The following is a 15,654-nucleotide window of genomic DNA, read 5'->3' on the forward strand; positions in this document are numbered from 1 at the left end:
ATATTGGAGACTTATTTTACCACTAAAGCAGTAATGATTTAGGGACTTTCATGAAATTCAATTCAACAAACACATGTATTCTATTTTGTAAGTCTCTGGGGATATAAAGAAGAAAAATGATATCCCTATCTTGAAGGAACTTAATTTTTTTTTTCTGTGAAGGGGAGAAGAAGTAAAGTGTAAATCATTTTAGGCTTTTCATTAGTTAAGCTGATAGAGAAGATACAGTAGAGTTACCTGAGAAAGTTAAGAAGAAGAGGTCCCTTCAGGTTGGGGTGGGATCCTAGAAGCCATCTTGGAAGACCTAAGCCTTAAAGGAGGCAAATTACGGAAGAGGTAGATTTTCCAAGCATAAGTTGTGCTATAGACAAAAGCACAGAAATAGAAGGCAAGATGAGGGTGAACGATATGGATTCCCAAGTAATTTCCATTGGCAGCTTGCATGAGTCTTCCTAGAGGAACTGATCATATCTGTATTTTTTTGTTTTTGTTTTTTATCTTTGGGCTTTGTTAATAGTTCACAATTTCACTATAAAGTGTCATTGTTGATGATAGTATTTGTAGAGCACTTCAAGATTTCCAAAGTGCTAATTTTGTCCTCATAACTCCCGAGGGAAATAGGTACTATTGTCTTCATATTAAAGATGAGAATCTGAGGTAGACAGGAGTTAAGTGACTTGCCCAGGATCACTCAGCTAATAAGTGATGCTGGATTTGATCTCAGGTATTCTTGACTTTAGGTCTAGCATCCTATCCAATGTACCCACATGCCTCTTTTTTTGTAATTTTGGTTTCCTAAAACTTTTGAGCTAAGTCTACTAGCCAACATAAAAATACAACATGATTAGGGTAGACTGGAAAGCTATAAAGAAAATTAAAATTTTATCATTTAGAACTTACTCTGTAGACAAAAGACTTGATTTCTATGTATTTAAGTACTGGTAACATTTGAGGAGGAGGTCCCAGCAGCTAATTAAATAATAGCTCTTTTGAACCTTTATGATTCATTTTGATATTTTGACCATTTCCTGACACTACTTAATTTTTGTACCTTTGGCATATTTTTCAGAAAGATTCCAGAAAATTCCTTTGAAACCTATTAATACAACTGAACATAAATGTAAATATTTTGTTTTTTTCTAGTTTAAAAATGCAAATATATCAGTGATATAACAGGAAAAGTTACATGCAGCTGTCTATATTAGTAAAAATTTCACAGATTAACAACTCTTACTTTATATGATTACGTGATTGATCTTTTATGAAGTTTGTGTAAAGAATGAATGAATGAAAAAGCAATTTCAAAGTGCTTTCTAAGAGTGAAGCATTATGCTAGATTAGGTAGTAGATAGGGAGGGGAAAGACACAATTAGAAAAGCAAGACAAAAACCTCTTCTCAGTGAACTCTTCCCCAAACTGGAGGAGATAACACATAAAAGATGGGTTCATTGCAGGGTGGATAAGAAAGCCCAGAAGTCCTAAACATACAGCAACAGGATAGATGACAAGGCTCAAGAATCCTTAGAATGAATTAGCAGTTCAGATGATGGTAATAGGGCAGATGGTAAGGCCTCGAGGATGGTAATTGGTAAACTCCTAGCTCATCCAAGTGCTATGAGAAACCATATCTACTCTGCAGGGCATGGTCAAGGGATTGGGGAGGGATTGTCCTTAAAGATATGTCTTGGAAATACTGGGTGATTTCTTCTTAAGGATGGGAATGAGGAAAGGAGAAAAGGAATAGGCAGAAGGTTGAAGGAGAAAGACCCTTTTATTTGGTAACCCTGTACTTTGGATATGGGGTGTGTTGGGCAAGTGGAGGGGAAAGAGGGAAAAATTTAAAAAGGAAGAATCTTCGATGTTATAGTTAAGTAATTTAAAGTAGTATATTAAAAAATCCAGTTTATTTTGGAATAAATATTGTTTTACATAAAGACATTTTAAGTTTAGACTCTTTCTGAAACTTACATTACCAAAAATATCAATAAGCAAGTTGGTTACTTAACTATATGACATAATGGATCAGCATATGGTAGGGCATCCTTTTACCTAGATTATAATATCCCCTAAGATCATACTTAAGTACATACTGCCTGGCTTTAGTGTATCCTTGTCTCCAGCTTTAAATCCTAGACCCACTGCACAGATTTGTCCGAATTAGCCTAGTGTTCGTGAGACCAGTGGTTTATAGAATTTAAGATACAGTGAGTTTGTTTTAGGCCCTGCTCATGGATCCTTATTTTTCTTTTGTGCTTTTGTTTTTCCAAAGACAATTTTAGAGTCAGAACGATTTCTGGAGAACACTAACAGTGAAATCTATATTCTAGGTACTAACTTGGTTAAGAAAGCTATTTATGCCATGGTTGAAGGAGACTGTGATGAGGTAAGTCTCTGTAAATGTTTAATAGATTTAAATAATATAAACTTTCTTACATGTTTTGGAAGATTAATATTTTATGCATGTATACTTTGAGATATTAATGGAAATGTAAGTAAAAGTTAAAAGTAAGATTTGATGTAAGTATTTTAAATAAACATTCAAAAATTTGATTTCTTAATTATGAATAATAATAATAATTCCATATGTCTTTCTCAGAAAATTACTACCTCAATCTTACTTTTCATTGAATAATGTCACTGTCAAGCAATGCAGCCTATGTTGAATTTCTAAGTAAGATAATATATGTGAAATATATTACAAACTAAGGAGCTAGATACATTTCATATATTTTTTATTCTAAATTAATTATAAACTTTAATTTCTCATTAAATATTTTTTTCACTTTGAGGAAAACTGCCTACCCAGAGATAAGACTATTCAGACTTTAAAAACCTCCAAAAATTGGGGGGGGGGGGATATTTAATAAATATTATGTTACTATGATGCTAAGTGGTGGGAGTTAGTAGCCTGAAAAAAGTATTTATGTATTAATAATGATACCATATATTTGTTTAGCACTTTATAGTTTACAAAGTATAATACTCTCACATTTGTTAATTCTTTTGATCTTTACAGCAAATCTTTAAGATCAGGAGGGCAGGTGTTATCCTCATTTTGTAGGTGATATAATTGAGATTCAAGTTAAACAACTCACTCAAGATCATGACTCTAATAGGTAGCATAGAAGAAAATTCAAAAAGCAAAGTATTAACTCATAACTATACTACCACTTTTGGTAGTAAAAAAAAAAAGAACTGAATTTAGAGGCAGAAAATTCAGTTGGCTTCTCAATGTTGCTTTGTTAATTACCTCGTACTTTTATATCATTGAAGGAGTCACTTCTCTGTGGGCCTCAGATTGAACTAAAATGAAGATGATTTCCTGGGTTCCATTGTAGTACTAAATTGATAAGATTTTGAAACTGTAGCAGGAGTTTCACAAGGGGAATGGTGAAAGCATATTGAGTTAGTAATTTTCTGAAGAAGGATCATAAATGAAGGGAACTTTTAGTTTGAACACTCATTTTCCTTTTACACCTCTTTAGCAAATAATTTTATAAAACACAGATTTTTTTTTCCTCAGCAGGTCTATCTTCCTGATAAAGAGTTTTTATAAGTTACTAGGGGAAATTAGATTTAAAGGAGGAGATCCCAAAAAACATGCTATTTAGCAGAAGAAAAAAAGAAACATTTAGGGATTTAAAATCATCTGTGGATAAAATTCTTTAAGTGGATAATTCATGCATAGGGAATTTTAACAGTTGACTTCCCAATTTGGAAAATTATGAAGTTTGTTTTAAAATTGAAAAGATAGATGATTGCGGACAACTGAAGTTTTCAGGGGAAAACTGGGGAAGATGAATCATGAACATTACATTATATCCTTGCTGGCTTGATTACTATTAAGGAAAAAAGTTAAAAAAAAATTTATCACTATATAATAAATAAACTGGGGAAGACTTTTGAATAATAGAATATATTCCATTCTCCAAATAGTAGAGAGGTAATTTCCACCAACTCCCTAGCAAATAAGACATTATCTTAATGAATATTATAATACTAGTTTTCTTATGCATTGCTTTTTTTTTCCCTGTCTGGTTCATATGGTTAATGCCTAAATAATTTTTCTTTGAATGTTCTGAAAAATCTAGTGGGAACTATGGTTTCAGATGGCTATTATATCTTATATTTGCATTATCCACCACTGGTTTATTTTTTCGATTGCTTTTTTTTTTTAAAGCCCTTACTACTTTCTGTCTTGGAACCAATATTGGTTCCAAGGCAGAAGAGTGGTAAGGCCTGGGCAGTGGGTGTTAAGTGACTTGCCCAGGGTCCCACAACTAGGAAGTGGCAGGAGCCAGATTTAAACCTAGGACCTCCTGTCTCTCAATCCAGTGAGCCACCTAGCTGCCCCCTTCTATTGCTTTTAAAACAACAATCACTAATACTTTGAAATGTGAAAAACTATGAGTTGTTCACTGTCACAGATGTTTTTATACAGTGGGGTTCCTTTTAAAGTTTAAGTGATTCTTTTTCTGGGTTGGGCAGTTTTTCTATGGTAAAATGAATCATTTAAAGAGACAGAACTATTTTGCTTTTTATTTTGGTCCTATAAGACTTTTCCTCATTTCAGCTAAGGATCTTGAAGATATCAATTTTTAGAAATTCCAAATGAAAGAAGGTATGAATTTGAGGTGAATTTGTGGTTAGGAAAAGGTTGGAGTCTCAGTAAATGACTTTGTTTCTGACTTGAATTCTAATGTATTTTGTTTTATAGTAGGAAGGCTAAAGAAGTTGTGAAATTTTGGGAATTTAGTCTGAAAGCATGAGTTGTAGGAAAGAAAGGATAAGACAGACCATAGAAGGAAGTGTGAGGAACAATTTAAATATGCAAAAACAAATTGCTGTGTTGTAATCAGAACCTTTGATAGCCAGTTCCTAAAAACAAAAGGGACTTAATTATAGAGAAATAGTCTTATGTTCCCAAATGTAGTCACCCTGCAATATAATCCTAACTATTAAACCTAGAGCATTTTGAATATAGCTATATAGAAAATAGTCCTGTAGACATCAGTCATATGAAAGTTGATGAAATTTCCCTTCTGTTCATGGCCTTATGATAATCTCTTTGTAATAACCATAAAACAAAATTATAGTTCTTCACCTAAAATTTAAACAAAAATTATAGTTCTTCACCTAAAATTTAAACATCTAAATTATTTACACAAGGAGATAAATGAGACTAATGCTTTTGTAGAAATAATATTGTGCAAAAGAATCTGCTGATTAGATAATGTTACTTCATCCAGAAATATGCAAATTCCATGAATTAACTTCTTTTAAAAGATTTTTTTTTTAAACATGCTTTCTGTCTTAGACTTCTCTTTTTATGAATAGTTTCTTAATCTGGATATCTTTTTTTTTTTCTTCTCACTAATTTTTTTTAAACCCTTATCTTGTTGATTCCAAGACAGGAACAGCAGTAGGGGTGAGATCACTTGTCAGAAGTCATACAGCTAGAAGTATCTGAAGCCAAATTTGAACCCAAGATCTCCAGTCTTTCCTACTGGCTCTCAATGCCACCTAGCTGCTCCCCCTCCTCCCCAATTGTTAATTACAGAACTTTTTGTGCTGAAAGAAAACCCTGCTAAGCATACCCAATCTCTATTTTACATATACAACTCAGTGGTTAAATGGCTTGTCCAGGGTCATAGATCTAGAAAGTCCTTAATACAGTGATTTTTTCCCCCTATACCTTTCATATGTTTAGAAAGTTCTAGTTCTTTGTAATTTGCATATATAGACTTTGCCTTGGGGCTATAGGAAAACTGATAGGTTGATTTATTCATTCTGAAGGAGTTTTTGAACACTTTCTACACATCAGATGTTAAGTTGTTTCAGAGCATTTCTAAGTAGGAGAAGAATGCCAAGAAATAGAGGAACTTGAAGGGCAAGCTTCAATATGAACAAAAATATTTGAAAGATTACAATGTAGACAAAGTAAAAAAAGTGTTGCATTTATCACAGTATTAGCTATTCATATTATTTTTGACAGAAACAAAATTACACATAAGAATGTGTTATAAGACCTTGAAAGTTTTGATTTCCAAGAATATAAATGCTACTCATTTAGTCAAATAATTGAGTAACTGTCAATAATGAATATTTTTGTTTTTATTAGCTTAAGTGAACTTTGACCAAAGAATTAAGGAATATGAATTTATAGACAGTGATTACTACATATAATTTTCAGCAGTATAATTTGGACTGGTCAAGCCATCTCTGTTCCTTCCTGCTCTGCCTTTTTTTTGCCCCTTATCTGCTCAATCCATCTAGACCTAAACATATCCCTGTAGCCAAAGATACTCATTCCAACAAGCACCACCTAACAATTAGCCAAAAACAAGAGAAAAGAGAAGCCTTTTAAATCAATTTTAGATTGCCTTATCTAACTCCTAAAAAATTATATATGCAATAGCAGTATTAACTCATTTGGGAAGTAAAGATTTCATTTACAAATGTAGAATTCCATATAATTATTACTGTAATTTAGAAATATTTGAATTTTTGTTTTGTTTTTTGGTATGCTTGCGAGGATAAGCTTGTGTTCTTTTTAAGAATAGACTTCTGTGTTGTATATATGCTTTTAAACATAATAGTTTGACTTTTATTTCAATATATACTTTTACTATATAACCACCATCAAAATAGCTTATAGTAGTAAATCATTTACTTATATTTTTTATTTATTCTGAAAAAGTAAAGAATTATCTACAGATAATTCAGTTGTTCATTTGTTTCAGTCATGGCTGACTCTTAATGACCTTATTTGGGTTTTTTTGGCAAAGATACTGGAGTGGTTTGCTATTTTCTTCTCCAGCTCATTTTTCAGATGATGTAACTGAGCAAAGAGGGATTTGCCTAGGGTGACACAGCTAGTAAATGTCTGAGGCCAGATTTGAACTCAGGGAGATGAATTTTCTTGACTCCAGACCTGATAGTCTATCCACTGCACCATATAGTTGCCCAAGGGTAAATTATGGTATGGTTAATTAAGCTATGATAAATTATCCCTTGCCATTTTAAGGCAAGGTCAGAAATAAATTAAGCCAAATACATCAGTGATCAAACAAACTAATGTCTTTCTTCCAAATCATGTTATAATATATACATTATATCAATTTAACAACTATTTTAAAATCATTTTTACAGGGCCTTTACATTAAAAAATGAAATGTGATCATACATTACAACAGCAACCCAAAGACTATTGAAATTTTACAGTTATGTAAATGAATAGAAATTTATGATGTAAAAAGAGAAAATTGGCTTAAAACAAGGGGTTATATTGCTTCATAAACATGAAATGAATTATTCTTATGCAGATTTGGCTTGGAATTGGCCAGGTAATAATATATATACTCTTGTGATGTCAAATAAGAATCAGTGTCCATACCTCAACGGAAGAAGTTAAAAGGCTTGATGATATAATGAAAGAGCTCTTCGGCATGTTAATAATAAGAATATTAAAAAAACAACTCTTGTCTTCATGATACATTATTTACTTTTGCATGTTCTTGTCCCTACACATCCCAGAGAGGACTGGAATGGTTAATAAGGGATTGACCAACCTGACAAATATTTATTTTTTCAGATTACAAACTTTTTAGTACATAAGCGTTTTCAGATGGCATGGAGTTACTGGAGAGGACCCAGACTTGGAATTAGAAAACTTCTGTTTCAATTTCAGCCACATTATTTAGATATGTGATCTTGGATGAGTCATAGTGACTTAAATTTAGAAATAGAGGGATCTTAGAGGTTCTCCATCCAGCACTCTTATTTTACAGATGAGGAAACATACTTAGGTTATTTGCCTTATCCAAGATACACAGTTTTGGGGGTTTGGGTTTTTTTTTTGTTTTGTTTTTTTAATATTAGAGTTATATACATTTTTTTAGTTTTTTCTTTTTTTTAACATTTTTTTTAATTTGGTCAATTTCAAACATTATTCCTTGGTTACAAAAATAATTTTCTATTCCTCCCTCCTCTCCCCCCACCCCTCCCATAGCTGACATGCAATTCCACTGAGTATTATATGTGTCCTTTATCAGAACCTATTTTCACGTTGTTGGTGTTTGCACTAGGATGTTCATTTAGAGTCTACCTCCCCAGCCATATCCCCCTCGACCTATGTAAGTCAAGCAGTTGATTTTCTTCGTGTTTCTACTCCCACAGTTTTTCCTCTGGCTGTAGATAGAGAAATACAGGTTTTAAGAAGCAGAACTTAAATTTGAACATTAGTCTACTGGTTCAAACCTAGCATTTCACCCCCCCCCCCTCCCCAATACCATCCCACCTCTCACTTAGATCTCTTTGATCCTCAATTTCTTAATGTGTAAAATGAAGATATTAACTTTTGTACTATCTACTTCAAGCTTTTGCAAACTTTATTAATTGATCCTTAATTTCAAGGATCAATAATTTCGTTGGTATGTATACTCTACACCAGTGAAAGTCACCATCATGATTTTCATAACTTACATAGATAGATTTCATTAGTTTTAACAGTCAAAAAACACCCTCTGTCAACCTCTGCTTAGATGATAAATGCATCCCTGGACCAGCCCTATGCAGTATACTTTTGTATCTTGGGGAGATTTGTGTAGAGATCAAATATCTAAGGTGGAAGATAAATTTTGAAGGATTATATAAACGAAAGCTGTTTTTATCATTAGATAAGGTATCCTAGAAGTCTTTGTGCAGTTGTAAGCTTTTAGCCTAAAACTGCACTACGATTTTTGGAATACTCTATATAGTTTTCTTTTGAAAGGTTAAATTTCTAAAATGTTTCTAAATTGGAGATTTTTTTAAAGAGCAATATATAGTAACCAGTTGAGACAATTCCAGTGAGTAGAAATCGTTCTGTAATCTTGGATAGAGACAGACAGATAGACACACACACAGAGCCTATGACTGTCAAATATATTATAGAGGGAGAGTTATACTTTTTGAGGGGGATCAGGAAAGGCTTTGATGTTAGAAAATAGTGCCTTTGAACTATGTCTTAAAAGATGTGATGTAATGGGGGGAGGGTGTGTGTGTGTGTATGGAGAGAGGGAGAGAGAGAACAAAATGTACCTTCCAGGCAAGGGGAATGGCCAGTGAAAGGCATGAAGATGGGAGCTAGAGTGCCATGTGTAAGAAACAGAGAAGTCAGGTTAGCTGCCTTGCAGAGTATGGGAGGGGGGGAGAGTGATATATAGTAGGCTTGGAAAGATAATGTTGATTTCAGGTTATGAAGGACTTTGAAAGCTCAACATAGGAGCTTGTATTTGCTCTTAGAAGGAATAGGTTGTTGATGGAGTTTGAGTCGAGTCACATGGTCAAATCTATTCTGTTGTGGATGGACTTTGATAGGGAGACCAATTAGAAGACTATCAGCCATGAGAGGTGTTACAGAGGTAGTTGGAAGATTTGCCAATTGATTAGATACTTAGGATGAGAGAATAACCCGGAGGTTATAAACCTGGGCAACTAAAGAATGTACTGCCTTCAGCTGAAATGGGGTAGAAGAGGGATGAGTTTGGGAGGAAATGGAATGAGTTCCGTTTGGACATAATGAATTTGAAATGTCTCTGGAATATGCAGTTTAAAATGTCCAATAAGAAGTTAGGAAGAGGAGCCTGAAGGTCAGGGAGAGCTTCAGTATATAGATCTTTGAATCATCTGCATTGTAACTAAACCCATAGGAGCTAATGAGATCATTGAGAGAAAAAAAGAATAGAGTACTTCGGACAGAACATGGAGGAATACTACTGTTTTGTTGCTCAAGAGACTAGAGAGAACCAGGAGAAAGTAGTAATGAAGACTAGAGAAGGAAGTTGGTCAGTAGTGTACATTATCTTGTATATGAAGTTATTGCTGCTTGAGTTTTTTGTGTTTTCCAAGAATATTGTAAAATTGGTATTTAAAAAATAAATAATGTTCTTAGAAGTAGGATGTTTTTTCTTTTGTTTTGACACTAAGAAAAGGCCTCAGAATCATATATTTGAATTTGAAGCTGGAAGGGACCCTGTAGGCTGTCAAGTTCAATCTATTCATTTTACAGCTAAGGCTCAGAGACAGTAAGTGACTTTTCCAAGGTCACAAAAATAGTAGGAAACAGCTGAAAGTAGAATCCAAGTTTTTGATGTTAACAATTGTGAAATGCCCCCAAATTTTAAAAATTATATTCTTAGAAGAATATATTTACTATATCAACAAGTATTGATTCATCACTTGTACAGTGTAATTCTGTGCTTGGTATTGAAACATTAATAACATGGTCTTTACTGTTAAGGGTGGGGGGGTGTAATTTACTGATCTTCACGTGTTTTTAATTTTCCACATTGTCCATAGTGAGACTTTAGATAACATCTAGTACAAACCCCTCTGATTTTATAGATAGGAAACTAAGGTCAATGAACCTGCCCCAGATCCCATAATTCAGTCATAGTGAACTAGGAGCAGTTTCCTATTTTCCACTTCACAACTTTTCATTTTGCTATACTATCTCTCTTATAAACTGATCTCCTTTTTAAAAATACAAAAATAAAATTATATCCTAAAGTAATCCTAGTAGGAGCACAAACAGGTAGTGATTTTTACATTCCTTTGTCTATTTCAAGACTTGGAAATAAATGAGCTAGTGGTCAGTAGAGGTGATTGTTAAAACCCATAAAGCTTTTCCCCTATGCCAGTACAACAAAATAAATCCTTTCTTCTTCTTTCTGATCAGTTAGTTGTGACAGCAGAAGGTATTATTAAGTTATATAAATCAGATCTTTCTGTACTGAATATACTGATGGTGAAAAGTATAAAAGCATTGACCCAATATAGCAAAAGATAGCCTTAGGTTTCTTTCCCAAAAAAGTGTCTCCTATTCATATATTAGGATGTGATTCTGTCAACATTTTGCTTCAGGTTTGGTGATTAATTTTAGTAAGTTAAAATGATAGGTGCTGTTTATTCTCCCCAAATAAATAGATGCTAACCTGGATATTATTTAATATATAGATATAGATCTTTATTTTTCTATATGTATATACTCTCTTAAACAATTTTTTTGCTCAATATTCTCTTAAGCAATTCTCCTTACTGACTTGCTGGGCTTTTGCCACTCATATGTTAAATGTCTTATGAAGGCTATTAGAGATAACTTTATGTACATTTCTAAGTTTTTATTTAGTTCCTTTTCACTGACAAAAGAAATTGAATTAAAGCATCACTTTTGAATTTACCTTTTTATAAGAAGATGAAATTTATAAAGAAAAAACACATAAAAAGTGTTAGGAGGAATTTGAAATTGCTGCATCCTGACGTGTCAACGGTGATCCATTTTCACTTTTCTTCATTACTAAACTAGGAATGTCTAATAGACACTTCATATATCCAGGGTAGAAATTTCATGCTATCTCTTTAGGTTGAATTTTGGTATATTTGTTTTCCAGGCAAATCTGTTAGTGTTGGGGTAAAATTATATTTTGATAGGAGAAATAAGAAAAATTTAAGGATAAATCTTTACATCTTTCTCTTTTTTCCTAAACTAGTTTGCTTTCTGAAATTTTTTGAGGAAAGAAAAATGTGTAAACTACATTGATTTGCTGTTACAGCTATTGGGTTCAGTAATATTAAACAACTGTTTTGTGTACTACACTGTCAGATTTTACTCAGATCAAACAATTGAGTTTTCACATTGTTAATTTTGAAATAACTAATAAAGCTTTTTCTCATTTCTTTAAAGGTTGTCTTGGAAACCGAAATAACAAATAAATCTGCTTTGAAACTTTATGAAAATCTTGGTTTTGTGCGAGATAAAAGGCTGTTCAGATACTATTTAAATGGAGTTGATGCACTGCGTCTTAAACTATGGCTGCGTTAAAAGAAACTATGACATGAAGGAACAACTTCCCAACAGCGCACAGTCGGCCTTTGCATGCAATGCAATTTGTACAGAATTGCTTTGCAGGTGGATTTCGTAATTTCCATGCAGCTCTTACCTGTCAGTGTCTCATTGAGTGTCGCACATATTTGTTGCACTATGGCATGGCACATTTGTTCTGAATTAAAAGATTATTTCAAACTTCAAAAGTTCTTTTGGTACCAGCAAGATGTGCCAGTTGCTAGCCAAGATTTGTTTGTTCATTTGCAAGTCTACTGACAACGTTATATACACAGTGAACATTTTATCACAGAACCTGTATGTGGAACATAATTTTTGTTCCTGAAAAAAAGCCAATTTAGATTGTAAAATTCTCTAAGTATACTAACATTTCATACAAAACTTGCCATAGTTTTCTGGGGGGAGGGAAAGCTTCAATTTTAGGTTTTATTTTTCAATATTGAATTTTCCATTTTTGAATATTGGTACCTCAGTGATTAGTGAATGAAAAAAGTGTATTGTAGGGTGGGGTGTGTGTGTTACAATGAGTAACAGTAACAATTAAATTGCGTCTCCCAGTGCCTGTATAGATAAGTATATTTGTCTTTATCTCTAATTTTTTAGTGCATGCTTTCTTTTTATTTCCTTTAAAAATGTCTTTGCAAGAAAACTGCTTTTATTTAAATTCTGAATTTGATAATAAATTATTTCAGATTTTATAATTTGGATACTTTTCCCAGGCAAGAGACAGAGCTATTCTTATACAACAACAACAACAAAAATAGAAGCTGTTTGGAAAATTCTTAAATAGTTGCTAAAACGGTGTAGGGGTGAAAAGGGTGGGAACTTGAAGGCTCCAGTAAATTGCTGGGTTTGGATGCACTTTTTCTTTTTGATAGGGATTTTTGGAAAAGAATAGAAAATTAATGTAAATTGGTATGATTTTATTTAATCAAAATTATTGCTACGAGCTGTGAAAAACAGCTTTTATAAAGCAGTTGGAACTTTTTTTCACTTGATTTGGATCCAGATTGCTTCAGTGTTCTAAAATGCTTTGATATTCAGTTCTTGGTCTTGGAAATAAATTTCAAGGTGTATTTTATCCATTTCAGCTGCTTTTTTTTTTTCCTCTAAGCTATGTGAGCAAGTTCTGGGGGAGGAGCTATCTTTTTTTTTTCTCCCTCCTAAAAATGAAAAGGGAAAAAGAGTGTACATCCTTTTTTGAATGAGTTACAAGACTTGTCAAAAAATCATCAATCATGGTGATCACTGTGTGATCCACCAATCATCACTGGCTTCCTTGTGTTTTGCTAACTTATCAATTGGCACAATATAACAGCTTATTAAAAATAAATTGTTTTTCAGTTTTAGCAATAAACCAGTATTGGCTTATTCCTGTAACTGGAAAACCTGAAGTATCCATGGAAGGGATGCACTCACTATGAAGAATGTTCTATAGAAAACATGCTTTTTCAGAATTCAGATTTGCCTTACTATATACCTATACTGTTAGGATTTGGTTTTAATTTTATTTTTTTAAATCACTATAATTACTGTACATTAAAGAAAACCCTACCTCCATTAACATTTGAAAAAGTTCCACTTTCAGGAAAAAAAAATTAAAGGAAAGCTACTCTTTGCTCAGTAGAATGCATTTGAAGTGAACAAGCACTTTTCAAATAAAATTATCAGTTTATATATATGGTGAAAATTTTTTTAAAATTCTGCTTGTGGGTTCATTTGTCTTTGTTCTAAAGAGATTTTATTATTAAGACTGCCACATCCTATTCATCTGGCACCATTTTTAAAGGCCCCATTGTCAAAACAACAAGTACAATAAAAAAAAATAGGATTGGTGCACATGAACTCACATAGCACTGTAAGGGTGACATCCTTTAGAACAGAATCCTTTTTTAAGGATAACCTGGCAGTTTTCATTTAGGCCCTGGCATTTAATGATATGAATACTACCAATCATAGTGGTACTTTTTATATTTTAACTATAAGGGGAAGTTGAATTGAAACAACAGACTGATTGCACAGAAGTCCTTAAGATTAGTTCATTACTTTTTTAAATTGATGGTTCAGAAGTGAATGCTTTTATAAGTTAGTGAATACTTAGTGGAATTTGACCACTGTCATGCAGAGTTGTAAGGAGGAAGGCAAAATTTCTGCCTCTACACAAATCATACTAGCATTTTAATTTGTCAAGTCAGTGAAATAATGGATATAGACCTTTTTTCTTTCAGATTGACCAGTTTCACTGAACTGACTGAATCCGTTGGTTGTTTTGGCATTATGTAGACAAAGCCTTAATCACATAACTTAAGTTGAAAAGTTGCATGGTAACACAATTATTCAACATATCCTGTGCATATTTGAGACATTTTTTTCTACACACAAAAATTATTTTGCCCAATTGAAATTATTGAACTGTAACAACCCACTATCAAAATTAAAACCCCATTCAGTTCAAATAATTTTAGCCTTTAAAATGGATATTTGGGGAGGGTAAATTAGAGTTTTTTCCCCTGATTTTACAGTATTAGGCCCATTATTTTGAGGTACTGGACTTTCATTTGAATATAATTATAGTACCATTGAGTTTGTATTTATAAATGACACTGAAAATCACATAGCTAAAACTGAGCAAAATGGGTACAACTTTCTTTTAAAAGAGTATTGCCTATTAAAGATTTACAGTTTGGCAGTTTCCACAGTGCATAGTTTCATTACAGGCTATAAAGAAGCTTGTGCATGTTAGCATTAAAAGAAGCTAATGGGTATGTACTCTCATGGTTGATGTGTGATCTGATTGTAATTCTTGAATTAGGACCAGAATACTCATAAAGCCCTAGTTCAGAAAACAATGCAATAGTATTTCAAGTTAAAACTAGCAACAAAGAAATGATTAATTTCCTTTTTAGATTTGGTTTTAAGGATTTCCCTCTCCTCATTTCTCCCCAACTATCATTTGCTTGACAAGTCTACACAAAGGGGTTTGTCTTTGTCACTTATGTTTTAACTTTACCTTGCACTGTATGCTGGCATTGGCTGACATGTATAAGTATGGATATGTGTATCACAGTGGCCCCAAATCATGAAATCCCTCATTTTCCAGAGGTGGAGATATACTCTAATTGGCATAGTGCTTCAAAATTATTTTTCATTGCACCATGACATCACTAAAATTGAGTGCTATAATGTTACAGGGCTGTCAGGTTTGTAAAAACATAACCATAAATTATAGTGGAGTTGGATATGAGTTGGGTATCTATAAAATATCACGTGTATTTCAAAATATTGAACTGCTGTTTGATAATGCTGCATTATTTTCTTTTGTTCCTTATCCTTTGGAGAAAAGGATTATAATGGAGTTTGAAATGTGCAAGCTGTCTAAACAAGATGCAGTCAAATAAAACATGGTTAAGTTGTGTTTGCATTTTTCTTTTAAATGCAGGTGTGTTCCTTTTTGTGATTGGAAGATTTGTTTTTGCCAGGTAGGAAAATCCAGCCAATATCCCTTGAATCCTCCCCACTTCTCTTTCTTAAATGAATTGAAAACCTGCTTAGGAAAAAAAAAAGTAATTAACTTTCTACTTATAGTGGCTTTACTTAATTTGGATAATCATTCTGAATATTAATTACATGAGCTTTATTTTCCATAAAGAGTACATGAAAAGTGAGTCATCTACATTGAGGATTAATAAGCTCTGCAGGGTGCTTTTGCTGTGCGGTTAGCATTCAATCATTTAAATTATAAATATTTTTTATTATTTTTTATGTTGTTG

At 32.9% G+C, this 15,654-nt stretch overlaps 1 protein-coding gene across 11 annotated transcripts in view; it reads left to right on the top strand.

Annotated features, from left to right (window-relative positions):
* The window catches only part of NAA30 (N-alpha-acetyltransferase 30, NatC catalytic subunit), a 59,320-nt gene extending 44,002 nt beyond the window's left edge, over window positions 1–15,318 (top strand). For 9 of the 11 annotated variants that reach the window (XM_056810804.1, XM_056810803.1, XM_056810800.1 and 6 more), the window contains 3 exons: window positions 1,070–1,120; window positions 2,328–2,383; window positions 11,726–15,318. In XM_056810804.1, the coding sequence (XP_056666782.1) occupies window positions 1,070–1,120; window positions 2,328–2,383; window positions 11,726–11,863 (245 nt within the window). In that variant the 3' untranslated portion in view covers window positions 11,864–15,318. The remainder of the gene's footprint in view (window positions 1–1,069; window positions 1,121–2,327; window positions 2,384–11,725) is intronic. The other 2 variants (XM_056810809.1, XM_007472939.3) reach the window with 1 other exon arrangement.
* The last annotated feature ends 336 nt before the right edge of the window (window positions 15,319–15,654 follow it).

This window comes from Monodelphis domestica, chromosome 1 (genome assembly GCF_027887165.1).
Source record: "Monodelphis domestica isolate mMonDom1 chromosome 1, mMonDom1.pri, whole genome shotgun sequence".
NCBI classification, from domain to species: domain Eukaryota; kingdom Metazoa; phylum Chordata; class Mammalia; order Didelphimorphia; family Didelphidae; genus Monodelphis; species Monodelphis domestica.